Genomic DNA, 26190 nt, shown 5'->3' on the forward strand with positions numbered 1-26190 from the left:
TGTGGTGCTCTTTGAGGTTGGTTCGGCCTGGCAGAGGTGAAAACACATCAGAGGACTCTGTTTGCACAAGGCTTTTATCCATATAGCAATTCAAAGGGGAACCCCAAGGAGGTTTGCAGAACCTCTCCCACAGCAAACAATGGAGATTCTAGTGACCTATCCCACTGTCACCCAAACTTATGAGTCATGTTTTTTGGGGTCGGATTAAATTTTCTGAGCCGCCCGTCCATTTGTGAATGACAAACACTGGTGCAAATTGATTTAAATTAATTAAAGTAATTTATACAGCTTGTGTAAAGTGCGTAAAATAAAAGTGGTGCACTGCTTAGTTAGAATCTCAAGATTCCAACTCTGGAGATAACATGGAAGAGTGCCTCCACAACACTACATGCTGAAATGTTGCATAAAGGCACTGCTTTCAGGTATTAGTTGCATAGGCCACTAAGAATAATGCAAAGTGGTACCCTTGTGCACTCCAGTCTAATGGCCCGATAAGGTCCAAACCAATTCTTTTGAAGAGGACCCCAATTGAAGGAAGGCCAGTGGGTTAACTAGTTGACATTCATGGCAAGATGCACACCACTTGGGTGCATCACCGTAAATGCCTGGCCAATAAAAATGACCCATTAGGGTCATTAGGGATGGGCCTCCCCAGTAAGCAGGGGAGCAGTCGAACCACCCAGTCCTTCTAATCCCCCCGATAGTCCTCTGCACAACTTAGCGAGTTGGATTTTTTACAGTGTGATTCCTAAACCACATAATGCACCAAAAAGGCAGGACTTTCATAATATTAGATGGATCCTGAACATCTTGTATGAATGAGAAGGAACTAAAGACTCTCTTGTTTTCAGTCACTTGATGCCAAGAATTTGATGGAGTCAAATGGCCATATCCATTGGATGTGCTCTCTCAGGTGGGTCAGAAGGTTAAAATTCTGTATGCAAGAAAAACAAGTTATCAGTAACAGCCTTAACTGTCCATCTTTTTAACCATTTTGTGGTACTCCTCTAGGGTGCCTGCTTTCACCCCTTGTGTTTATTTTAGCAATAGAACCTTAGCAAAAAAAAGTATTACAGGGACTTACAGTGAACTGAGAACTAGCCATAGTGATAGATGGAGAAACTTTTTACTCAATCCTCCCACGTTTTACGCGGCCTTCCCTCAAATGCATACACATCAGCCAAACAGGAGCATTTTGTATTTTTCCACGCACACAGCCCAGAAACTGCAATTAGGCTCGTGCAAAAGTTTTGTACATAACACACAGGCGGGATGTGTCCAAATTGCATCTGAAACCTCCACAAAAGGCTTAGTACATTAGGCCCAGAGTGATGCAGTTTATGTAAAAAAGTTTTGCTACCATAGTGATATGTATACCACAAAAAAGAAAAAGAAAAAAAAAATATGGAAATGGAAGAGAAAGAAGAAAACATGTTTCAGAATGTAACGTTTTTATAAATGGTAAATAAAAATGAAGAATAAATAAAAGGAACGGAAAATAAAAATGGGCGGTTAATCAGGAGCTGGTATTCATTAAATATTATTTAAATAATGTCCAGAAAAATCGAAAGTCATATTTGACTGAAATGCCCATGCTGCTTCTGTAAGGCACCACTGGCTCACAAATACATTGAGATAGGGTGCATTTCTTTTCCTGAGACCATGCCTCTGCTTTTTCCCAAAAAAACATCTGTGCACCGTCCTGCATGTCTCACATATTTGCTTTGAAAACATGTAACTATACATCATGAACAAGGTACACTGCTGGTGTCTCTCAAGCCACAAGTTCCCTTGAGTATAGAAAAGGGAAACTGCTTCAGACAAACTAAAGCTTCTGTCCTTTAATTAAAAATGTTTATGATAAGGAAATTACCAGCCTCAGAGTGGTATTGCAGTACAGATCCATGGTACTGAGAGGTGATCAGATGGGATTTGGAAAGGACATCCCTCTAATACTGGGTGTATAAAAATGCCATGCAAGGTGAAATTGCTGCACATTGTCATGTGTGAAGTGATGGACATCTGCAAGTTTCCTCACCTAGACAGTTAAATTTGTGGCCAGTTTTCTCCAAGATTTGGAATTTTTAGAATTTAATACGATCAGAGATTTTGACATAAAGGCTTTTTCTGTGCAAGAAAAAGAAACACAACAAAACACATGATGGATTTTAATTTTTCCATATATACAACATTTTTGACTTTAGAATCACTGGAATTGTCTCCCTCCAATGTTTTCCCAGCATTCATGTTTGGAACTCTCACCTATTGTGCCATTTTGGTTTTCAATATGACTGTATTGCTAACAATTGCTTTAAATCAGAAACTCCATAAGCCTATGTATATTCTATTGTTTAACTTGCCACTCAGTGATATGATGGGTGCCTCAGCCTTTTTCCCTCAGCTGGTGTCTAGTATTCTGTCACAGAGTAGATCCATCACTTACTCTGCTTGTTTTGTGCAAGCTTTACTGGTACATCTGTATGGAGCTGGAGCATTTCTCACTCTCAGTGCTATGGCTTATGACAGATACATTGCCATTTGTTGTCCATTGAAATATAACACCTTGATGTCTCCAAATAGCTTGCTGAAAATAATTATTATAATGTGGACCTTGGATTTTACTTTGATTGGTTCACTACTTGCACTGAACTACCGCAAAGAGATTTGTAGCACACAAATAGTGGACATTTTCTGCAATAATCCATCTTTGATGAAGCTGGTATGTGGAGATACAAAGTTAAATAACTACTATGGACTGTTTGTAACAGCTTTTTTTGATGGTCTGTCTCTGCTGATAGTGGTGTTCACATACATCCAAATCTTAATCACTGTTGTTGTTAAAAGACAGTCTGATGCCAAAAGTAAAGCACTTCAGACCTGTGGTACACACCTAATTGTTTTCTTATGCTTTCAGTTCACCTCAGTCTTTGCCTTTATAGCTCATAGATTTGAGACAGCATCCCCAAACTTACGACGGGCCTTAGGTGCTTCTGCCATAATATTTCCTCCAATACTTAATCCTCTTATATATGGACTGAAAACAAAGGAAATTCGGCAGAATTTTATTTTGTTTTTCCCTAAGAAATTTTCCCTAGCAAAACAGAATAATAGTGGGATGAAAAGACAACTGCAGTAAAACAAAACTAAACGAAAAAAAAAACAAAACAAATTTGTTATTTTACCAACTGCAAGTTGCTTTTTATAGTCACTCCATATAAAAGTGACATTTTACATCAACATTTAAATAAATAGTTTGTGATAAACTGTGCCATCTTTTGTGGTGACCAGTAACCTAGAAGCAATGTAAATAAGAAATAACGCCTATTTTTGTTGCAATGTATTTTAAATTACAATGTTTAAAGCCAAATCTCATTTATGGCTACTTCTCACAGTTAACCTGTGCTAATACAATGCAGTCTTTAAAAATGTGAATTTTATGTGTATTTAACATTGTGATAACCGCACAGTTTGTAAGACCTGTCTGACAGTTCACTTTGAGGTATTTAATCTTTCATTGTGAAAATACAGATCTGAGCAAAGTAATCAAGAGATTTTAGGTTTGTACTTTTTGTAAGCTATTGTGGCATGCGCTGCCCACCCGGGCCCCGACGATGACGGCCGCGAGAGCCGGCAGGAAGGCGGGGCCTGAACATCGAACGGCGGCGAACACCAGCGAGGACGACGGGGAGAGAGCCGCAAGTGTGGAGGGGCGGAGCACAAAGCCCGAGCCCCGCCCCCTGGTACGCAGTGAGGCCGCTTCACTATACCTCACGTTCGACCCAGGCGGCCGAGTTGCAAGCTGGGGGCGGTGACGAGGAGGCGGAGTGGCGAGCTCTCATTCCCTCGCGGCTTAGGTGCTCACACTGCCCTTAATGCTGATCTGGCTGGCAGGGTGAGCGCCTTTTAAAAGAGCTGAGAGGGAACAGAGCGGGAGAGAGGGACGAGCAGCAGCAATGATGAAAGACTGTAGAAGTGCTGAAAAGCTTGAGTAGAAAGACTGAAAAGCTGAGCTGGCTGAAGCCACTGAAAAGTGGCCAGTGTATCTTTTGGTTTTGGTTTGAGTTTGTATTTATTTGGTGTGTAATTAAAGGAACATGGCTGCTGCAGCCCTGAACCCTGCCTCCAGCGTCCTCCTCGAGCCCGAGGTAGCACATGTCGTGCTACACTGGTGCCGAAACCTGGGAGGAGGACGCCAATGTAGTAACCCTGTAAAAGGGAAGATAATTAAAGGACAAACTCTCCGTTGTACTTTCTCTTCTCTGTCTTTATGGCGAATCAATTTCAAATACATATTGTACAAGTACAAGATGTACATCTAGCTTATGCTTACATTACATGTGCCAAATTCAGTATTTTCCATTCATACTTTCTTTCTCTTTTCGTCATGAAATCAATGAAAAAAAAACATAACAAAAACAGGCAAGCTCGTCACAGGAAAGATTGGATTAACATGTCAATTGTTATTTTTTCCTCTAAACCATTCACATTCAACTCTTATAAACCACAATACAACTACAATAATGTGTTTGCGAATGCAGACCACGCCTTGGTAAGTTAGATAATGATAGGAGGGGAACTCTGAGGAAAATTTGGGCTGGAGTTCAGTACGGCCTCTGTGGATCGCGAGAGGGCCGATCCCCCTGCCAAGATTGAGTGCAGGCGTGGACAAAGTGGAGGAGAAGGGGAGGAGGAGGGGTGCGAAATTTCGTCACGAGTGGGAGGAGTGAAGGAGTGGTATTTATAGGAAGCTGAAATTGGGAAGGAGGAGTTAAGGCGTGGTCTTTCCTCAAACTTCAGTTATGCCATAACTCCATTAAATTACTATGTTTCAACCTTTGCAATCTGACAATCAGAAGTATGTAGGTTACTACTTTTTAACCAACCGTATTCGGCATTCGCACACACTATCTTAATCAAACGCAGCACGCAGTGTGCCTCGTGGTCTTTTGCTAACCATGGGAGGTTTATGCGCTTAGCCATTTCACCGCTCACAACAACAAACATATTTAATTCTTTTGGTCTATTCATCATGAAATTTACACACAATATAAACGGCCACAGGTATTTTCAAATTATGTCAAAAACTGAAAAATGTTGCTGAAAGTAATTGTTTGTCTAAATTGGATTGGTTTTAACTTGGTTTGGTTTTTTGTTTTTAACTTAAGTGTACTGGAAGCGTGTACTGTGCAGATGTATTACATACAAAAATGAAACTACTGAATTTTGTATTGGGCAGATCAGAAGCAGGGACAAAAACAATATTGGAAAATGTCTTATACATCTTTTTAGAGATCGATCCTATAATTATACATCTTGATCAAGCTGCACTACAGCTAGTGTCTCACAAGCCATGAGTTCTGTTGCGCGTAGTGGAAAGAGAAACTGCTTTAGAGAAACTGCTTCTGCTGATTCTGTCTTTCAACAACAAAAATTTATGGGATGGAATTTAGCAGCCTCAAACTGGCTCCTGCCCCCAGAGTCAAGGAACTGAAAGAGTGATCAGTTGGGATTTAGGAAGGACTTGTGTTTAGTGCCAAGCATATAAAAATGCCATGCAAGGCTAAATTGCTGCATATTTACTCTGCTGAACAGATGGACATGCGACAGATCCCTTTAATACACTGTTAAACCTCTCACAGGTTCTCCACTTTTAGCTACTTAATGTGATGAAATTTTAGCATGAGTGTTTTTTCAGGGTACGTGATCTTCTCACTAACTTAAAGATAAACTAAAACATGAAACTGTATGGGAACTAATCTTTTTGGCAAAACGTATTCTTTTCCTGCACGCCATTTTATATATACAAAACATAAATATAATGGATTCAAATTTTTCCATCTATACAACATCTTTGACTTTGGAATCATTGGACATACCTCCATCTAATATTTTTCCAGCATTCATATTTGGAGCTGTCACTTACTGCACTATTTTGTTTTTTAATATGACTGTGTTACTAACAATTGCTCTGAATCGGAAACTTCATAAGCCTATGTACATACTGTTGTTTAACTTGCCACTCAGTGATATGATGGGTGCCTCAGCCTTTTTCCCTCATCTGGTATCTAGCATGCTGTCACAGAATAGATCCATCACTTACTCTGCTTGTTTTGTGCAAGCTTTACTGATTCATCTGTGTGGAGCTGGAGCATTTCTCACTCTCAGTGCTATGGCTTATGACAGATACATTGCCATTTGTTGTCCACTGAAATATAACACATTGATGTCCCCAAACAACTTGCTGAAAATAATTATTATAATGTGGATCTTAAATTTTACTTTGATTGGTTCACTACTTGCACTGAACTACCGCAAAGAGATTTGTAGGACACAAATAGTGGACATTTTCTGCAATAATCCATCTTTGATGAAGCTGGTATGTGAGGACACAAAGTTAAATAACTACTATGGACTGTTTGTAACAGCTTTTTTTGAAGGTCTGCTTCTGGTGATAGTGGTTTTCACATACATCCAAATCTTAATCACTGTTGTTGTTAAAAGACAGTCTGATGCCAAAAGTAAAGCAATTCAGACCTGTGGTACACACCTAATTGTTTTCATATGCTTTCACTTCACCTCATTCTTTGCTTTTATAGCTCACAGATTTGAGACAGTATCCCCAAACTTACGACGGGCCTTAGGTGCTTCTGCCATAATATTTCCTCCAATACTTAATCCTCTTATATATGGACTGAAAACAAAAGAAATTCGGCAGAATTTTATTTTGTTTCATCATAAGAAGTTTTCCCCAACAAAACAGAATAATAAAAAGAGTGGGATGAAAAGACAACTGCAGTAAAAAGAAACAACAACAACAACAACAAAAAAAAAACAAATTAGTTATTTTACCAACTGCAAGTTGCTTTTTATAGTCACTCCATAAAAAAGTGACATTTTACGTCAACATTTAGATAAATAGTTTGTGATGAGCTGTGCCATCTTTTGTGGTGACCAGTAATCTAGAAGCAATGTAAATAAGAAATAACGCCTATTCTTGTTGCAATGTATTTTAAATTACAATGTTTAAAGCCAAATTCATTTGGTTTCATTCATGACCACTTCTCACAGTTAACCTGTGCTAACACAATGCAGCCTTTAAAAATGTGAATTTTATGTGTATTTAACATTGTGATATTGTTTTTTTTTGTTTTTTTTTTTTTTTTTTTGTACAGTGTTATTTGGTAACAGACCTAATGGGGAAAAAGAACAATGCAGTAGAAAAGCTTAGTGGTGTTGTTTAGTTTTTACTTTCTCAAGCAATCAAAAATCAACTAATAGAAAATAAGTTAAGGACTTCCGTGTTTGCATACAAACTTATATTGAGTCAACTCAACAACAAATCACCAGTCCTAATGATGCATAATTATGATGCACCTTTTCAAAGTCAATAATACTTAATATTTAGACTCTATAGCAGTTAGTGCAGCTATGGTAACACTGAGGCTCCCTAATCTTTTGGTGATGATGGACACTAATACAGATTTTAATTGAATGGCAATGTAGTCCTATTTAGTAGGTGTGGCTAAAGCTAAAGCTGTTGTTTTTTTTTCTTTTATTGTCTTTATCTTTTCCCTTGTGTAATCTCATACATTCTGTATAGCTAAACATTGTTTAAAATAACCGCACAGTTTGTAAGACCTGTCTGACAGTTCACTTTGAGGTATTTAATCTTTCATTGTGAAAATACAGATCTGAGCAAAGTAATCAAGAGATTTTAGGTTTGTACTTTTTGTAAGCTATTGTGGCATGCGCCGCCCACCCGGGCCCCGACAATGACGGCCGCGAGAGCCGGCAGGAAGGCGGGGCCAGAACATCGAACGGCGACGAACACCAGCGAGGACGACGGGGAGAGAGCCGCAAGTGTGGAGGGGCGCTTCACTACACCTCACGTTCGACCCAGGTGAACCCTGCCTCCAGCGTCCTCCTCGAGCCCGGGGTAGCACATGCCGTGCTACACTGGTGCCGAAACCGGGAGGAGGACGCCAATGTAGTAACCCTGTAAAAGGGAAGATAATTAAAGGACAAACTCTCAGTTGTGCTTTCTCTTCTCTGTCTTTATAGTGAATCAATTTCAAATACATATTGTACAAGTACAAGATGTACATCTAGCTTATACTTACATGTGCTAAATTCAGTGTTTTCCATTCATACTTTTTCTCTTTTCGTCATGAAATCAATGAAAACAAAAACAACAAAAACAGGCAAGCTCGTCACAGGAAAGATTGGATTAACATGCCAATTATTTTTTCCTCTAAACCATTCACATTCACCTCTTATAAACCACAATACAACTACAATAATGTGTAAATTACTATGTTTCAACCATTGCAATCTGACATTCAGAAGTATGTAGGTTACTACTTTTTAACCAACCGTATTCGGCATTCGCACACACTATCTTAATCAAACGCAGCACGCAGTGTGCCTCGTGGTCTTTTGCTAACCATGGGAGGATAAGCGCTTAGCCATTTCACCGCTCACAACAACGAACATATTTAACTATGTACAAAACGCTTTTCCATCACAGAACATACATTAAGTATGGCTATGTACTGGATTCAACTTGTTCTTAGAAAGAAATGTTTATGCTTTGTGTGTTTTTTACCTGTAAAAGGGAAGATAATTAAAGGACAAACTCTCAGTTGTGCTTTCTCTTCTCTGTCTTTATAGCGAATGAAGAGAGGCACAGCGAGAGCGCCCCCTCTTGGCTGACACAGGCATGAGCAATCGATCATCGATAGTCTTTTCAATCCAGTATATGAGCCAATATCCAAAGACAGCAGGTCAGATTTTTTACAGGTACCCACAGGTGCTTTGATAAAGGTCAACAGACTTTAACCCCAAATCCTCCCTTCTAGCTGGCTACCACAGACATAAATACTGTATCGAACATCAATGAGAATTAACACTGACATTTCCTATTACCACACTAATTTCTCATTGCATACCAACACCCATCCTTTAAATATCCATTAAGATGTGGGAGTATTTTCACAATTAGTCAATGTGCTGTTATATTTGCATTTTTTTTTTTTTTACGGGTCACACCAACATACCGAGGGAGTCTCTGTGGCAGAAGAGGAGGCCATCAAGACCCTGCACCTGGCTGGCTGGCAGGAGCTGCAGGCTGTCCAGGATGCTGAAAAGCTCTGGAAGCAGCTTGAGGAGCAGCAGGTGAAGACCCATCAGATAGTCAGGAGCCTGCTGGCGGAGCGGCAACCCTCGGTGTGTGTGGGGGCAGGAGCCCCCCTCTCACAACCCCACAAGCCTCCATGCCCAGCTCCCTGGAGGACTGGAGCACCTTTTTGCCCCTCCACTTCCTGCTCCGAGGGCATTCGGAGCTCACCTTCTCTCCCCTCCCCTCCCTGCTCCGAGGGTGCTCGGAGCTCACATTCACCTTCTTTGGGGTACAGAGACATGGTACTGAGAGGTGATCAGATGGGATTTGGAAAGGACATCCCTCTAATACTGGGTGTATAAAAAAGCCATGTAAGGTGAAATTGCTGCACATTGTCATGTGTGAAGTGATGGACATCTGCAAGTTTCCTCACCTACACAGTTAAACTTGTGGCCAGTTTTCTCCAAGATTCTGAATTTTTAGCAACTTAATACGATCAGAGATTTTGACATACAGGCTTTTTCTGTGCAAGAAAAAGAAATGAAACAAAACACATAATGGATTCAAATTTTTCCATATATACATCATCTTTGACTTTAGAATCACTGGAATTATCTTCCTCCAATGTTTTCCCAGCATTCATGTTTGGAACTCTCACCTATTGTGCCATTTTGGTTTTCAATATGACTGTATTGCTAACAATTGCTTTAAATCAGAAACTCCATAAGCCTATGTATATTCTATTGTTTAACTTGCCACTTAGTGATATGATGGGTGCCTCAGCCTTTTTCCCTCAGCTGGTATCTAGCATGCTGTCACAGAATAGATCCATCACTTACTCTGCTTGTTTTGTGCAAGCTTTACTGATTCATCTTTATGGAGCTGGAACATTTCTCACTCTCAGTGCTATGGCTTATGACAGATACGTTGCCATTTGTTGTCCATTGAAATATAACACCTTGATGTCCCCAAATAACTTGCTTAAAATAATTATTATAATGTGGATCTTAAATTTTACTATGATTGGTTTACTACTTGCAATGAACTACCGCAAAGAGATTTGTAGCACACAAATAGTGGACATTTTCTGCAATAATCCATCTGTGATGAAGCTGGTATGTGGAGATACGAAGTTAAATAACTACTATGGACTGTTTATATTAGCTTTTTTTCCAGGCCTGTCCCTGCTGATAGTGGTTTTCACATACATCCAAATCTTAATCACTGTTGTTGTTAAAAGACAGTCTGACGCCAAAAGTAAAGCAATTCAGACCTGTGGTACACACCTAATTGTTTTCTTATGCTTTGAGTTCAACACACTCTTTACCTTTATAGCTCACAGATTTGAGTCAGCACCCCAAAACTTACGAAGGGCCTTAGGTGCTTCTGCCTTGGTATTTCCTCCAATACTTAATCCTCTAATATATGGCCTGAAAACAAAAGAAGTTCGACAGAATCTTATTTTCTTTTTCCCTAAGAAGGTTTCACCTACAAAACAGAAAAACAAACAGAGTAGGATGAAAAGACAACTGTAGTTAAAAAAACAAAAAAAAAGTTATTTTACCAACTGCAAGTTGCTTTATTTTATAGGCACTCCATATACAAGTGACATTTAATGTCAACATTTAGATAAATAGTTTTGTGATACACTCTTCCATCTTTAGTGGTGAACAGAGATCTGGAACCAATGCAAATAAGAAATCATGCTTATTTTTGTGGCAATGTAGCTTATGTGTATTACAATGTTTAAAGCCAAATTCATTTGGTTTCATTCATGACCACTTCTCACAGTTAACCTGTGCTAACACAATGCAGCCTTTAAAAATGTGAATTTTTGTGTTGTTTTTTGTTTTATGGTGTACAGTGTTATTTGGTAACAGACCTAATGGGGAAAAAGGACAATGCAGTAGAAATGCTTAGTGGCGTTGTTTTGTTTTTACTTTCTCAACCTATCAACTAATAGAAAATAAGTTAAGGACTTCCGTGTTTGCATACAAACTTATATTGAGTCAACTCAACAACAAATCATCAGTCCTAATGATGCATAACTATGATGCATCTCTCCAAAGTCAATAATACTTTAATACTTAGACTCTATATCAGTTAGTGCAGCTATGGTAACACTGGGGCTTCCTAATCTTTTGTTGATGATGGACACTAATACAGATTTTAATTGAATGGCAATGTAGTCCTAGTTTGTAGGTTTGTCTAAAGCTAAAGCTGTTGTGTTTTTTTTTTTTTCTTTTATTGTCTTTATCTTTTCCCTTGTATAATCTCATACATTCTGTATAGCTAAACATTGTTTAAAATAACACAGAATGTAAGTTTGTAAGACCAGTCTGACAGTTCACTTTGGGGTATTTAATCTTTCATTATCAAAATACAGATCCGAGAAAAGTAATCAAGAGATTTTAGGTTTGTACTTTTTGTAAGCTATATTGTAATTATTGGTAATTTAACTAAGCTTTGAATACAAATAAGTGAAAGCAAATTTCAAGTTGGTACAACTCAATAAATTTCATGGAGTTTAAAGATATAATGCATAGTAAAACCATTAAATAAAAAAACACAAATAAATGAAAACTTTGATAATGAAAAGTAAATAAAAATGGGCGGTTAATCAGGGGCTGGTATTCATTAAATATTATTTAAATAATGTCGAGAAAAATCGAAAGTCATTTTCGCCTGAAATGCCCATGCTGCTTCTGTAAGGTACCACTGGCTCACAAATACGTTGAGATAGGGTGCATTTCTTTTCCTGAGACCATATGTGTCCTTTTCCCACAAAAACATCTGTGCACTGTCCTGCATGTCTCATATATTTGCTTTGAAAACATGTAACTATACATCATGAACAAGGTACACTGCTGGTGTCTCTCAAGCCACAAGTTCCCTTGAGTATAGAAAAGGGAAACTGCTTCAGACAATTAAAGCTTCTGTCCTTTAACTAAACATGTTTATGATAAGGAAATTACCAGCCTCAGAGTGGTATTGCAGTACAGAGCCATGGTCCTGAGAGGTGATCAGATGGGATTTGGAAAGGACATCCCTCTAATACTGGGTGTATAAAAATGCCATGTAAGGTGAAATTGCTGCACATTGTCATGTGTGAAGTGATGGACATCTGCAAGTTTCCTCACCTACACAGTTAAACTTGTGGCCAGTTTTCTCCAATTTTTAGCAACTTAATACGATCAGAGATTTTGACATGCAGGCTTTTTCTGTGCAAGAAAAAGAAATGAAACAAAACACATAATGGATTTAAATTTTTCCATATATACAACATCTTTGACTTTAGAATCACTGGAATTGTCTCCCTCCAATGTTTTCCCAGCATTCATGTTTGGAACTCTCACCTATTGTGCCATTTTTAGCTGTATTGCTAACAATTGCTTTAAATCAGAAACTCCATAATAATAATAATAATAATGATAATAATAATAATAATTTTATTTATATAGCACTTTTCATGCCAGTGGCAGCTCAAAGTGCTTTACAGACAGGTGATAAAACATAGTTATAGAAGAGATCATTAGTACTTAATTAGAATCAGAAGAAAATGAAGAAGATTAAATTACAAGATAAACACCACGAGACATTCAGTTTTAGTTAAATGCTAATTTAAAAAGATACGTTTTTAGGTGCTTCTTAAAAGTGAGCACTGAGCTTGACTGTCTAATAAAAGGTGGAATTGAGTTCCACAGTTTAGAAGCATAATAACTGAAAGAGTCTCTCCATGTTTTCCGTATTTTACAGAGGGAATCTGTAGAAGGCCACTATCTGCAGATCTTAGATTGCGTGCCAGAACATAAACAGACAGACACTCTGTGATGTAAGTGGTGCTTTAAGCTTGTTTTGAGCTTTAAAGACTAGTAGCAGAACCTTGAAATCTATCCTGAATGATACAGGCAGCCAGTGCAGTTCTTTCAAAACGGGAGTGATGTGATCTCTTTTTTTTGTTTTTGGTAGGATGCTGCTGCATTTTGTACAAGTTGTAAGGGATGTGTAGTTTTCTTAGGAAGTCCAGTAAAAAGAGCATTACAGTAGTCAAGTCTGCTTGTAACAAATGCATGAACAATTTTCTCTGCGTCGCTCTGAGATAGAAAAGGCACACAGCTGGTTAGTCTGTCTACAGAGTCTTGATCTTCAGAAGGAATAGTAATGTATAACTGGGTGTCGTCAGCATAGCTATGAAAATTTATACTATGAAAATGTATACTATGTTTCCTAATAACAGGAACAGAGAGACCAAAAGCTACAGTGAAAGTCCAGGGCTCCGAGCGACAGAGAGCACGTCACTGCGAGCGACAGAGAACAGCACACCTTAGAACTTCAGATCGAGCAGCGTCCAAACTTTACTTGAAAATTAGTTGAAAATTCTGCAGTTAGCAGGCCGCTAACCCCCTCACGCCTCTCCCTCTTATTTTTTCTTCTCCCCCTCTCTTTCTCTATCTCTCACAGTTATTCCCTCAGCCCATCCACCATGGCGTCCGCCCAGGAACGAGCCCTCCAGACCCTGAGCTCAGAGTTGGCCCAGCTGGATTGGCAGATCACCGCCCTCCTGAAGAAGCAGGACGAGCTCCTTCGGCGGAAGTCGATGCTCGAAGCCACCCGGGAAGTTTCCCCCTCGGTGGTGGCGCCAGCCTCGTCTTTCCACATGCTGGGAGACACGATTCTCACGCCAGCCCCGCATGGTCCCTGGGAACGCCAGCGCCGCAGAGGGCCCTGCAGATCCTCACCACCGCCCCAGCCGATCTTCACCTCCGGCAACCGTTTCGCCGCCCTCAGTACACCGCCTACGCCCTCACCTACGTTCCGGGCCTCCTCGCTGCCCGCCCCAGTGCCCCGGACCTCGCCACCCGCCCCAGTGCCCCGGACCTCGCCGCCCGCCCCAGCGCCTCGGCCTTCTACACAGGACTCTGTTTACGTTATTGGTAGTTCTATTGTCCGCCACGTTAAAGTAAAGGTTAGAAACACCCATGCCACTGTTTCTTGTCTTCCTGGTGCTCGTGTCTTAGACACAGCCAGGCGCCTCCCCTCGGCTCTCAGCAGACGAAACGCCTTCGGGACCATGGTGATCCACGTTGGGACCAACGACATCCTCGATCGACGTAGTGAGGTCCTGAAGGAGCACTACCAGACGCTGCTAGACACCGCCAGGAAGAAGACGGACGCCAGGATCGTCATCTCCGGACCGCTTCCCACCTACAGGAGGGGATCCGAGCGGTTCAGCAGGCTCTTCGCGCTGCAGTCCTGGCTCCGCGGCTGGTGCGCCTTCAACGGCTTGGGCTACGTGGACAACTGGGCCTCGTTTTGGGAACAGCCAGCGCTCTACCGGAGGGACGGCCTCCACCCCAGTCATGTCGGATCTGTTGTCCTTTCTAGGAACATCGAGAGGGCCATCCGCTGACTACACAGCGAAGGCCACGTAAGTAGCGCCAAAAATAGAAACGCTACAGCTTATAATGCTAGTGTTAGCACTGAAAATAAGACGATTACTAGCACTTATACTGTAAATAAGGCAAGTACTGATAAAAAAGCTTATTCTATAATCACAAATATCAGACCAGTTGCGTCACCTAGGTTCCACTATATTGAGACTGTGTCTCTGCCCCGAATTAAATCTAAATGTAGAATAACTCAATCAGCCCGTTTCAACAACCTAATCAATATTAAATTGTATTCGGATGATAGCAGCAACACCTCAATTCTAAAATTTGGGTTACTCAATATAAGATCACTAAACTCAAAAGCAGTCATCGTAAATGACATTATAAGTGATCATAAATTTGACGTTTTCTGTCTCACCGAAACATGGGTTAGACAGGATGAATATTCAGCACTAAATGAAGCCACCCCTATAGGCTATAATTATGTACACAGCCCAAGATTGTCAGGCAAAGGAGGTGGATTATGTGTAATCTACCAGAATACCCTAAATATCAGTCAGAAACAATGTGACACCTTCACTTCTTTTGAGGTTCTTTCCATCAACATTATAAATCCGGCCACAAAAAAGAAGGCATTTTCATTATTTAACATTTACAGACCACCAGGACCCTACTCAGAATTTCTAAAAGAATTTAGTGATTTTGCTGCAAACCTAGCTATGTGCAACGATAAAGTAATGATTGTAGGAGATTTTAATGTCCATTTTGAGAAGGCAGATGACCCACTAAAAAAGGCATTTACTTCAATCCTAGACTCTGTTGGTATTACCCAAAATGTAACAAGGCCTACACACTACTGTAGTCACACTTTAGACTTAGTTCTGACACTCGGACTTAACACAGACAGGCTTAATATCCTACCGCAAACCTCAGTAATCTCCGACCATTACCTAATCTCTTATGAGCTGCGTCTTAGCCATAATACATGTACGTCCCCTCGCTATTCTACAAAGCACGCAATAAAACCATTTACCGCCCTACAATTCGTAGAAAACCTCCCAGAACTAACAAGCCTAGTCTCCACTCCATCAGAGCCAATGGAGCTAGATGTATTAACCGACTGTTTAGAAAATACCTTTCGATCTACTTTAGAAAATGTGGCGCCACTTAAATTCAAAAGGATAAGACAGAAAAAGCTCGCCCCATGGTACGATGATAAAACCTGTACCTTAAAACAAACAGTATGGAAACTAGAGCGGAAATGGCGATCAACCAAGCTGGAAGTGTTCCACTTGGCCTGGAAGGAAAGCCTTATAGAGTACAAAAATGCTCTCACTAAAGCTCGCTCAGCATATCTGGCCTCGCTGATTGAGAATAATAAATATAATCCTAGAGTACTGTTTAGTGTGATCTCTAGAATTACAAAAAATCAGGCAGGCACTGAACCACAAATTCTGGCGACTCTCACCAGTGAAGTTTTTATGGACTTTTTAAAGAATAAAATCGAAAATATTAGACAACAAATTCAACCCACAGTATTAAATCCACCTTGGCTGTCATCTGACGTGGCTGATATAAAACATAACATAGTTGCAGAAGAAAGGCTTGAAACTTTCTACCCACTCCCACAGTTAGAACTAGAGAAGATTATCTCCTCTGCAAATTGCACAACCTGCACACTTGATGCAATTCCCTCAAAATTACTCAAAGAAGTGCTACCAGTTATCATTAATCCTCTTTTAACCATTAGTAAACTCGTCCCTTAGCCTGGGCCATGTACCCAAAGCTTACCCACAGTTATTAAACCTCTGATCAAGAAACCAAACCTTGATGCTAGTGTATTGTCTAATTACAGGCCTATTTCTAACCTACCATTTATATCTAAGATCTTAGAAAAAGCTGTAGCCCAACAACTTAGTTCATATCTACATAAGAACCACATATATGAAAAATTCCAATCTGGATTCAGGCCACATCACAGCACTGAGACAGCTCTAGTTAAGATAACAAATGATCTTCTTTTTGCCTCTGATCAAGGCTACATATCCCTGTTGGTGCTACTTGACCTCAGCGCAGCTTTTGATACGATAGACCACAATATTCTCCTAGAAAGGTTAGAAAACATGGTCAGAATCACAGGGACAGCCCTATCGTGGTTCAAATCTTACTTAATGAATGTTATCAGTTCGTAAAGGTAAATGACTTCAAATCACGCCGCGCACGTTTTTCTTTGATTTTTTAATTACACGGGGTTTGATGACTCTAATGACGTTTTTGGAGCAAAATCTCCCTACACAACTAGCTTTTGTGTTGAGACAACAGAAACAGAGAGGAAAGGTAGCAGTTAAGGGGACATTGTCTATCTCATTAAAGGCACTTACCTGTCTCCTGATGATTCTACTTACCTGTCCGTTGTCTACTACATTTAAGTCCAGTCAGGCCTGGTGTAGTACTTTCTCGATATTCCCGGATAAGATAACAGACCCGCGGCGGCTCGGGTGTAGTCCGTCCCTGCGGTAGAATGCCGGTGTTACACCGAATTCTGTGACCGTTGAGTGCGCTATTTTGCAGTTTCTGTTCACATGCACGAGCGTTTTACGCAGACTGCGTAAGCTACGCCGACGCGCGTTCGTTTCTCGTTCTGCTGCTTTCAGCTAGTCTAACGATGAGAAATGCGTGTATTTAGTTTTCATGTTGCTTGGTAATCACTTATATATTCCTGGCTCTAATATCTCATTAGAAAAATGTTTTACATCTATAAACGTCATATGAGGAAAGATACACAATATCTGCGCGTGACGGTAGCAAGCTTTTTTTGCCTGAAGAAGGTAAAACGCCAGGTACAATAAAACATTTTTTTAATGAACACACACACACACACACACACACACACACACACACACACACACACAATAAAAGCATTGAGGAACAGTCAGAATGATCTACACAAAACAGTGAAAGATTTTTTTGAGAGACTTACCACCTATTCTCATTTTTAGTCAAAGAAAACCTTCATGACTGGAGTGGACAGATTGGCCTTGGCATAGGGGTCACCAATTCTGACAGCTGCTGTCAGAATTTGTGACCGCACCACATCTCCACAAAAGCTAGTTAATATCTAACCAAATCCTTTCAGATGATGTATCATCCCTTCACCTTTTCAGACCAAAAAAGCATTCATGACTGGAGTGGAGTGGAGTTGTCTATTTTATCAGCTCCGCTTATTATATAGGTGCACTTTGTAGTTCTACAATTACAGACTGTAGTCCATCTGTTTCTCTGCATACTTTTTTACCCCCCCTTTCACCCTGTTCTTTAATGGTCAGCACTCCCACAGGACTCCCACAGAGTAGGTGTAATTTGGGTGGTAAGTCATTCTAAGCACTGCAGTGACACTGGCGTGGTGGTGACGTGTTACTGTGTGTTGCACTGGTGCGAGTGGATCAGACACAGCAGTGCTGCTGGAGTCTTGTGGGAGTTCATTTTTAAATACTCTACAGAAACTCTATTGAAAAAATGCTGCAGAAATATCTCAAATTAATTCTATGAAAACATTAAGGCTAGTGTTCTTCCAACAGGAATACTTCATACTCAGCGATCAGAACACACTAATCTAATAAACAATAACTTCTGGCATTAAAGTACATGCACTATGAAGTAGTAAAGACTTATCTGCTCTGTAGATTTGTTTTGGAGTGAAATAAGTTTATTATTCTTTGGCTGATCATGTAAACAACACAGTAAAAGTGGAACAGGGCAGAAGCTGATATGAAGTGTTTTTGAGTTTTTAATTGATGTAAAATATTGATTTCTAAGAATTTGTTTTGTCTTTTCATTGATTTTTTTTTATTATTATTTGTAGTTAAATTACTTGTTACTAACTACACTATACACTATACTCTGGGAATAACCATTAACAGTCTTTTGATGTTTAAATGCAGCATGCATCAGAGACCACAAATTTCCTAATTCTTTAATTCTCTTCTGACTTAGACTCAGCCTTTAATAAAAATGTAAATTTCAAGAGATCAATTTTCAGATGCTTGCACACTCTGTTACAAAACTGTTACACTCCAGAACTCCAGAATACAAAAATAAAATAAACTGCATATCAATTTGCTCAATCACATTCACAATAATACACAACAAACCCCCAGAAAATCATAATCATTATAGAGGTAAATTGCTGATCATGTGTAGGCCACTTACAAAGCTGAAATTCACATCTGTGCTGAATTCTGTTGAAAAAGGGGTCACTTCTGCAGTTTTTGTTCACAATGGATGGTCCAATACAGTCCCAGCACATAATAAGCAAGTGCTTGTTCATCCGTGTATAAGCAACATAGGACATTAGGTGTGATGTGAATAAGAACTTGTGGCCAGATAAAGCAGATCAGTTAGATTAAGCATTTATAGTAGTATGTGTTCTTGATTTTTTTTTTCTTATACAATGAAAATATACCTATACCTATTCTGTTTTGCTGTGTTTTTTTCTGGTGTCATGAGTTTTTTCATTCACTAATAAAAAATGTTTGTCATCTCAACCTAAAAAAACACACTGTGTGGTACCAAACAAATTAATTGCTTTTATCCAACCTAAAAACACTTTCAGTGAAAAATAATTTTTCCTTAGATGATCAAGATCAATATTTTACATCAATTTAACCCTCAATAAAACTGCTGCCCTGTTACACTGTGTTGCTTACATTATCAACCAAAGAATAATAATAAAACTAATACAAATCTGAAACAAACTCTAAAAAACGGTAAATAATATGTCAGCTGTCTACTGACATTGTGTACATCATTGTGCACTTAATATTTTATTTGCTCATTGCCATATATTGTTACAGGTTGATGGTTCCTTTGAGGATGTACTTGCAGAGGAAGAGGTGGCCATTGATATTGAGAGGCATGACAAGATTATGAACATTGTTCAGGAGAACGTGGAGGGAGTTCAGGAGAGAACAAGGAGAAGGCTGCAGTCCAAAATACCTCAGCAAAACCTTCAGGTGGGAGATGTAGTCTTGAGAAGGAATATCCGCAGCCAGCAACGCAAAGGAGGAAAGCTGGATCCAGAATTCCTCGGCCCTTTTACAGTCACCAAAATAGATGGGAAGAACATTGACCCTGTTGACTCCAATGGAAAATCCATTCCGAAGGTCAACATTGATCATCTAAAACTGTACCATGAACAGACCCCAAGGATACCCAAAAAGTTGAAAGGGCATCTTGAAGTCTGCAGTATCTCCCCTCCCCTACAGTCCCCAGTCACTGTCACTTCCTTTTCCCCTACTGTCACCTCCACTCCCCCAGCCACTGTCACCTCTTCTCCACCAGCCACTATCACCTCTGTTCGACCTGCTGTCACCTCCTCTCCAACAATTTTGATTACAGATCCAATGTGACAACTGTGCACGGTGGTACCACATAACATGTGGGAAAGCCTAACAGAAAGAAGCCCTACAGTTGTCTTGCATGTAAATAAACTGTGATGTATAAGGCGTGAGAATATGTTTATTTCAAAGCACCCTTTACTGTGTTGCAAAGAGGTCATTCCCTGAACAGTGTTTAAAAAAGATAAAACAAGACGAATGCAGTTTATATTTTTATTTACTTTTGTAAATTACTTTAAGTTTATTATTCTTGTTTGTTAAATAAAGAAGATACTGCTCAAGTTTCAGGATTACATTTTGGTCACAGTTTGTTGGGCTGGTTTATAATTATCAGGGTTTGTTTATACATTCTAGCAATTAATACTATTTAAAAAAAGGTGAAGGGATGATACATCACCTGAAAAGATTTGGTTGGACTTTAACTAGTTTTTGTGGAGATGTGGTGCGGTCACATATTCTGACAGCGGCTGTCAGATTTGGTGACCCCTGTGCCGAAGCCAATCTGTCCATTCCAGTCATGAAGGCTTTTTTGGTCTGAAAAGGTGAAGGGGTGATACATCATCTGAAAGGATTTAGTTGGACTTTAAGTAGTTTTTGTGGAGATGTGGTGCGGTCACAAATTCTGACAGCAGCTGTCAGATTTGGTGACCCCTGTGCCAAGGCCAATCTGTCCACTCCAGTCATGAAGGCTTTCTTTGACTAAAAATGAGAAGAGGTGGTAAGTCTCTCAAAAAATATCTTTCACTGTTTTGTGTAGATCATTCTGACAGTTCCTCAATGCTTTTATTGTGTGTGTGTGTGTGTGTGTGTTAATTATAAAAATGTTTTACTGTACCTGGCGTTTTACCTTCTTCAGGCAAAAAAGCTTGCTACTGTCACGCGCAGATATTGTGTATCTTTTCTCATATGACGTTTATAGATGTAGAAAATTTGTAATGAGACATTAGAGCCAGGAATATATAAGTGATTACCAAGCAACATGAAAAGTAAATACACGCATTTCTCATCGTTAGACTAGCTGAAAGCAGCAGAACGAGAAACGAACGCGCGTCGGCGTAGCTTACGCAGTCTGCGTGAAACAATCGTGCATGTGAACAGAAACTGCAAAATAGCGCACTCAACGGTCACAGAATTCGACGGTCACAGAATTCAGTGTAACACCGGTCGCTCCCAGAAAACACTCCAGTTGCTCACGTAGCCGACGCCGTTGTTCTTACACCAGCCTTGGAGCCAGCAGTGCAGCGTGTAGAGCCTGCTGAACACCTCACTTCCTCTCCGATAGGTGGGCAGCGGTCCCGAGATGGCGACCTTGCCTTTGGTTCTCTTCTTAACGTTGTCTAGAAGTAATCTGAAATGCTCCTTGAGGACTTCGCTCTGACGGGATGAGATGTCATTCACCCCTGCGTGAATTACAACGGTGCCGACGTCACCATGTTTGTTCAGAGCCGCGGGAAACCGCTTGGAAATATCCAAGACCCGGGCACCTGGAAAACAATAGACAGCCAAATCACTTCCAGCGCAAGTTACTTTAAGATGTCTCACTATTGAATCTCCAATTATAATAACACTCTCCTGACTCTCTCTCCAAGGCACTGAAACAGGCGACGAGCTGAGGGCTTCGAACCAGTTACTGGAGATGAAGCTCGGCAGGGAAGGAATTGGTGAAAACCTTCTCTTTCCCCGGCCATGCTGGCGTTCCCAGCCCTGCTCCGGCGCGGGCGTGAAGGCGGGCAATCCTGGTGTTAAACGTGGTAGTAGTGTTCCATCCGGTGGAGTAGAAGTCGACACCGGGCTTGGTCTTGAAACAACCGTGTAGGACGCGTCCTGGGTTGCTTCCAAATGGGTTTTCCGCTCATGGAGCTCTGTCTGGCGCTTTAGGAGAGCCCTGATCTGCTGATCCAACTGCAGCAGCTCCCTGTTCAGCGTCCAGAGCTCGCGTTCAGTGGCGGCCGCGATTTTGTCAGCGAAATAAGGGTTAGTTAGAACTGAAAACAAAACAACAACGTTGTAAGGGTAACACAATAAGACACAGAATAGGTATTTAGTTAAAGCAGGTAACCAGAAGGGTTAATAGCAAGATTAAAGAGCAAAAGATAACAGTAAACGAGCAAACCCAAACGTGCGATACGTGCGACCTGTTCAGTCAAAAATGGCGTCAGTCTTGCACATGCGCAATCACGTCTGAACGTTTGAACGTCCAATGACACATGAATGTCCAATGACACATCAAGCCTATGTATATTCTGTTGTTTAACTTGCCACTCAATGATATGATGGGTTCCTCAGCCCTTTTCCCTCAGCTGGTGTCTAGCATACTGTCACAGAATAGATCCATCACTTACTCTGCTTGTTTTGTGCAAGCTTTACTGATTCATCTGTGTGGAGCTGGAACATTTCTCACTCTGAGTGCTATGGCTTATGACATATTTCAATGGACAACAAATGGCAATGTATCTAACACCTTGATGTCTCCAAATAACTTGCTGAAAATAATTATTATAAAGTGGATCTTAAATTTTACTTTGATTGGTTCACTACTTGCACTGAACTACCGCAAAGAGATGTGTAGCACACAAATAGTGGACGTTTTCTGCAATAATCCATCTTTGATGAAGCTGGTATGTGGAGATACAAAGTTAAATAACTACTATGGACTGTTTACAATAGCTTTTTTTGCAGGTCTGTCTCTGCTGATAGTGGTTTTCACATACATCCAAATCTTAATCACTGTTGTTGTTAAAAGACGCCTGATGCCATAAGTAAAGCAATTCAGACCTGTGGTACACACCTAATTGTTTTCTTATGCTTGGAGTTCAACACACTCTTTACCTTTATAGCTCACAGATTTGAGTCAGCACCCCAAAACGTACGAAGGGCCTTAGGTGCTTCTGCCTTGATATTTCCTCCAATACTTAATCCTCTAATATATGGACTAAAAACAAAAGAAATTCGACAGAACCTTAGTTTCTTTTTCCCTAAGAAGGTTTCACCTACAAAACAGAAAAACAAACAGAGTAGGATGAAAAGACAACTGCAGTAAAAAAAAATAAAATAAAATAAATAATTTAACTAGACTTTGAATACAAATAAGTGAAAGGCAAATTTCAAGTTGGTGCAACTGAATTAATTTCATTGAGTTGAGTGTAATAATGCATAGTAAAACCATTAAATAAAAAAACACAAATAAATGAAAACTTTGATAATGAAAAGTAAATAAAAATGGGCGGTTAATCAGGGGCTGGTATTCATTAAATATTATTTAAATAATGTTGAGAAAAAATCAAAAGTCATATTTGACTGAAATGCCCATCCTGCTTCTGTAAGGTACCACTGGCTCACAAATACGTTAAGATGGGGTGCATTTCTTTTCCTGAGACCATATGTGTCCTTTTCCCACAAAAACATCTGTGCACCGTCCTGCATGTCTCACATATTTGCTTTGAAAACATGTAACTATACATCATGAACAAGGTACACTGCTGGTGTCTCTCAAGCCACAAGTTCCCTTGAGTATAGAAAAGGGAAACTAAAGCTTCTGTCCTTTAACTAAACATGTTTATGATAAGGAAATTACCAGCCTCAGAGTGGTATTGCAGTACAGAGCCATGGTACTGAGAGGTGATCAGATGGGATTTGGAAAGGACATCCCTCTAATACTGGGTGTATAAAAATGCCATGCAAGGTGAAATTGCTGCACATTGTCATGTGTGAAGTGATGGACATCTGCAAGTTTCCTCACCTACACAGTTAAATTTGTGGCCAGTTTTCTCCAAGATTCTGAATTTTTAGCAACTTAATACGATCAGAGATTTTGACATGCAGGCTTTTTCTGTGCAAGAAAAAGAAACAAAACAAAACACATAATGGATTTTAATTTTTCCATATATACAACATCTTTGACTTTAGAATCACTGGAATTGTCTCCCTCCAATGTTTTCCCAGCATTCATGTTTGGAACTCTCACCTATTGTGCCATTTTGGTTTTCAATATGACTGTATTGCTAACAATTGCTTTAAATCAGAAACTCCATAAGCCTATGTATATTCTATTGTTTAACTTGCCACTCAGTGATATGATGGGTGCCTCAGCCTTTTTCCCTCAGCTGGTATCTAGTTTACTGTCACAGAGTAGATCCATCACTTACTCTGCTTGTTTTGTGCAAGCTTTTCTGGTACATCTGTATGGAACTGGAACATTTCTCACTCTCAGTGCTATGGCTTATGACAGATACATTGCTATTTGTTGTCCATTGAAATATAACACCTTGATGTCTCCAAAAAACTTGCTGAAAATAATTATTATAATATGGACCTCAAATTTTACTTTGATTGGTTTACTACTTGCACTGAACTACCGCAAAGAGATTTGTAGCACAAAAATAGTGGACATTTTCTGCAATAATCCATCTTTGATGAAGCTGGTATGTGGAGATACGAAGTTAAATAACTATTATGGACTGTTTATAATAGCTTTTTTTGAAGGCCTGTCTCTGCTGATATTGATGTTCACCTATATCCAAATCTTAATCACTGTTGTGGTTAAAAGACAATCTGATGCCAAAAGTAAAGCACTTCAGACCTGTGGTACACACCTAATTGTTTTCTTATGCTTTCAGTTCACCTCATTCTTTGCCTTGATAGCTCATAGAATTGAGACAGCGTCCCCAAACTTACGACGGGCCTTTGGTGCTTCTGCCATAATATTTCCTCCAATAATTAATCCTCTTATATATGGACTGAAAACAAAAGAAATTCGGCAGAATTTAATTTTCTTTTTCCGAAAGAAATTTCCCCAATAAAATATAATAATAAACTGGGTGGGATGAAAAGACAACTGCAGTAAAATGGTTATTTTACCAACTGCAAGTTGCTTTTTATAGAGACTCTATATAAAAGTGATATTTTATGTTAACATTTAGATAAACAGTTTTGTGATACGGGTGGGGGGAGGGGAGATGTACAGTGTTATTTGGTAACAGATCTAATGAGGAAAAAGGACAATGCAGTAGAAAAGCTCCAAGATGTTGTTTTCTTTTTACTTTCTCAAGTAATCAAATATCAACTAATAGAAAATAAGATTAGGACTTCTGTATTTGCATTCAAACTAATATTGAGTCAACTCAAAAACAAATTACCAGTCCTAGTGATGTATAACTATGATTCACCTCTGGGACTCCCTAATCTTTTGTTGATGATGGACACTAATACAGATTTTAATTGAATGGCAAAGTAGTCCTGTTTAGTAGGTGTGGCTAAAGCTAAAGCTGTAGTGCTTTTTTGTCTTTATCTTTTCCCTTGTATAATCTCATACATTCTGTGTAGCTAAACATTGTTTAAAATAACCACACAGTTTGTAAGACCAGTCTGACAGTTCACTTTGAGGTATTTAATCTTTCATTGTGAAAATACAGATCCAAGAAAAGTAATCAAGAGTTTTTAGGTTTGTACTTTTTGTAAGCTTTATTGTAATTACTGTTTGAATTTGTATTACTTTGAATACAAATAAGTGAAAGGCAAATTTCATGTTGTTACAACTCAATTAATTTCATTGAGTTTAATGTAATAATGAATAGTAAAACCATTAAATAAGAAAAATAAATGAATGAGAAGTTTACTTAAAATTTCTATAGTGGTTCTATACAACTGTCTTAAGTAACGTCTTCGATCTTTCGGTTTTAGATATTTCAGTATTATGTTCTCAGTGAATTCAAATAAAACACACCAAAGTTAATTGAGTCAATTCACATTCAATGGACTTTTTCTTATGTATTATACTTGTTCATTTAATGTAATATGGTTGTGTTCATCTAATGAAAGTAATGTTTACATTTACAGAACTCAATTAAGTTGTTAATGTACCACCCAGAAGCATAGCATCAAAGCACATAGTTACTTGTTCTTAAGGCCCATCTACACTTGTAGTTCGGTTCCCTTCATCTGGACCAAAGCAGAATATAATACATTGTTACATTTTAGTTCTGGTTCACACCTGCCACTGGTCATGTATGGCCTAGGCCTAATTTTGGCATCAGTCCAGCCCAAATAAACATGACAGTCTGATGTTTAGCTGGCTTGCTAAATGTCTGGGACCTATAAAAATAAATAAAAAAAGAAATAAAGATCAATACTCCAGGCATAAGGCCAGCTCCCCCTTGAAGATTGAGATAATTGAAGAGGCTTTGGATTCTGCAGTACATACTTAAAACGAACGGCACCGCAGTTTGTTTTGAAGCAAACTGACGCTGACCTGCTCAAAGGGTTTTAGTCTTTTTATCTGGTGCGCACT

General features: G+C 39.5%; 4 protein-coding genes across 4 annotated transcripts; all 4 read left to right on the forward strand.

Moving 5' to 3' along the window:
• Positions 1 to 1559: 1559 nt before the first annotated feature.
• LOC118804433 (olfactory receptor 52J3-like) lies at positions 1560 to 3136 on the forward strand. Its single transcript, XM_036564942.1, has one exon. It carries the CDS (start codon positions 2159 to 2161, stop codon positions 3134 to 3136), a length of 978 nt encoding a protein of 325 aa, XP_036420835.1. The 5' UTR covers positions 1560 to 2158.
• Positions 3137 to 5818: 2682 nt separating this feature from the next.
• LOC118804434 (putative gustatory receptor clone PTE01) lies at positions 5819 to 6799 on the forward strand. The gene has a single exon (XM_036564943.1). It carries the CDS (start codon positions 5819 to 5821, stop codon positions 6797 to 6799), a length of 981 nt encoding a protein of 326 aa, XP_036420836.1.
• A 2797-nt stretch (positions 6800 to 9596) lies between these two features.
• LOC118804435 (putative gustatory receptor clone PTE01) lies at positions 9597 to 10653 on the forward strand. The gene has a single exon (XM_036564944.1). It carries the CDS (start codon positions 9676 to 9678, stop codon positions 10651 to 10653), a length of 978 nt encoding a protein of 325 aa, XP_036420837.1. The 5' UTR covers positions 9597 to 9675.
• A 12883-nt stretch (positions 10654 to 23536) lies between these two features.
• On the forward strand, positions 23537 to 24703 carry LOC118804436 (olfactory receptor 52J3-like). Its single transcript, XM_036564945.1, has one exon. The coding sequence runs from the start codon at positions 23768 to 23770 to the stop codon at positions 24701 to 24703; it is 936 nt and encodes a 311-aa protein (XP_036420838.1). The 5' UTR covers positions 23537 to 23767.
• Positions 24704 to 26190: the final 1487 nt, after the last annotated feature.

This window comes from Colossoma macropomum, unplaced genomic scaffold (assembly GCF_904425465.1).
Source record: "Colossoma macropomum unplaced genomic scaffold, Colossoma_macropomum, whole genome shotgun sequence".
NCBI classification, from domain to species: domain Eukaryota; kingdom Metazoa; phylum Chordata; class Actinopteri; order Characiformes; family Serrasalmidae; genus Colossoma; species Colossoma macropomum.

What these genes read in the sequence shown, in the direction of transcription:
- LOC118804436 (XM_036564945.1), top strand. Translation starts at nt 23,768, where the DNA reads ATGGATTTTAATTTTTCCATATATACAACATCTTTGACTTTAGAATCA.
- LOC118804434 (XM_036564943.1), top strand. Translation starts at nt 5,819, where the DNA reads ATGGATTCAAATTTTTCCATCTATACAACATCTTTGACTTTGGAATCA.
- LOC118804435 (XM_036564944.1), top strand. Translation starts at nt 9,676, where the DNA reads ATGGATTCAAATTTTTCCATATATACATCATCTTTGACTTTAGAATCA.
- LOC118804433 (XM_036564942.1), top strand. Translation starts at nt 2,159, where the DNA reads ATGATGGATTTTAATTTTTCCATATATACAACATTTTTGACTTTAGAA.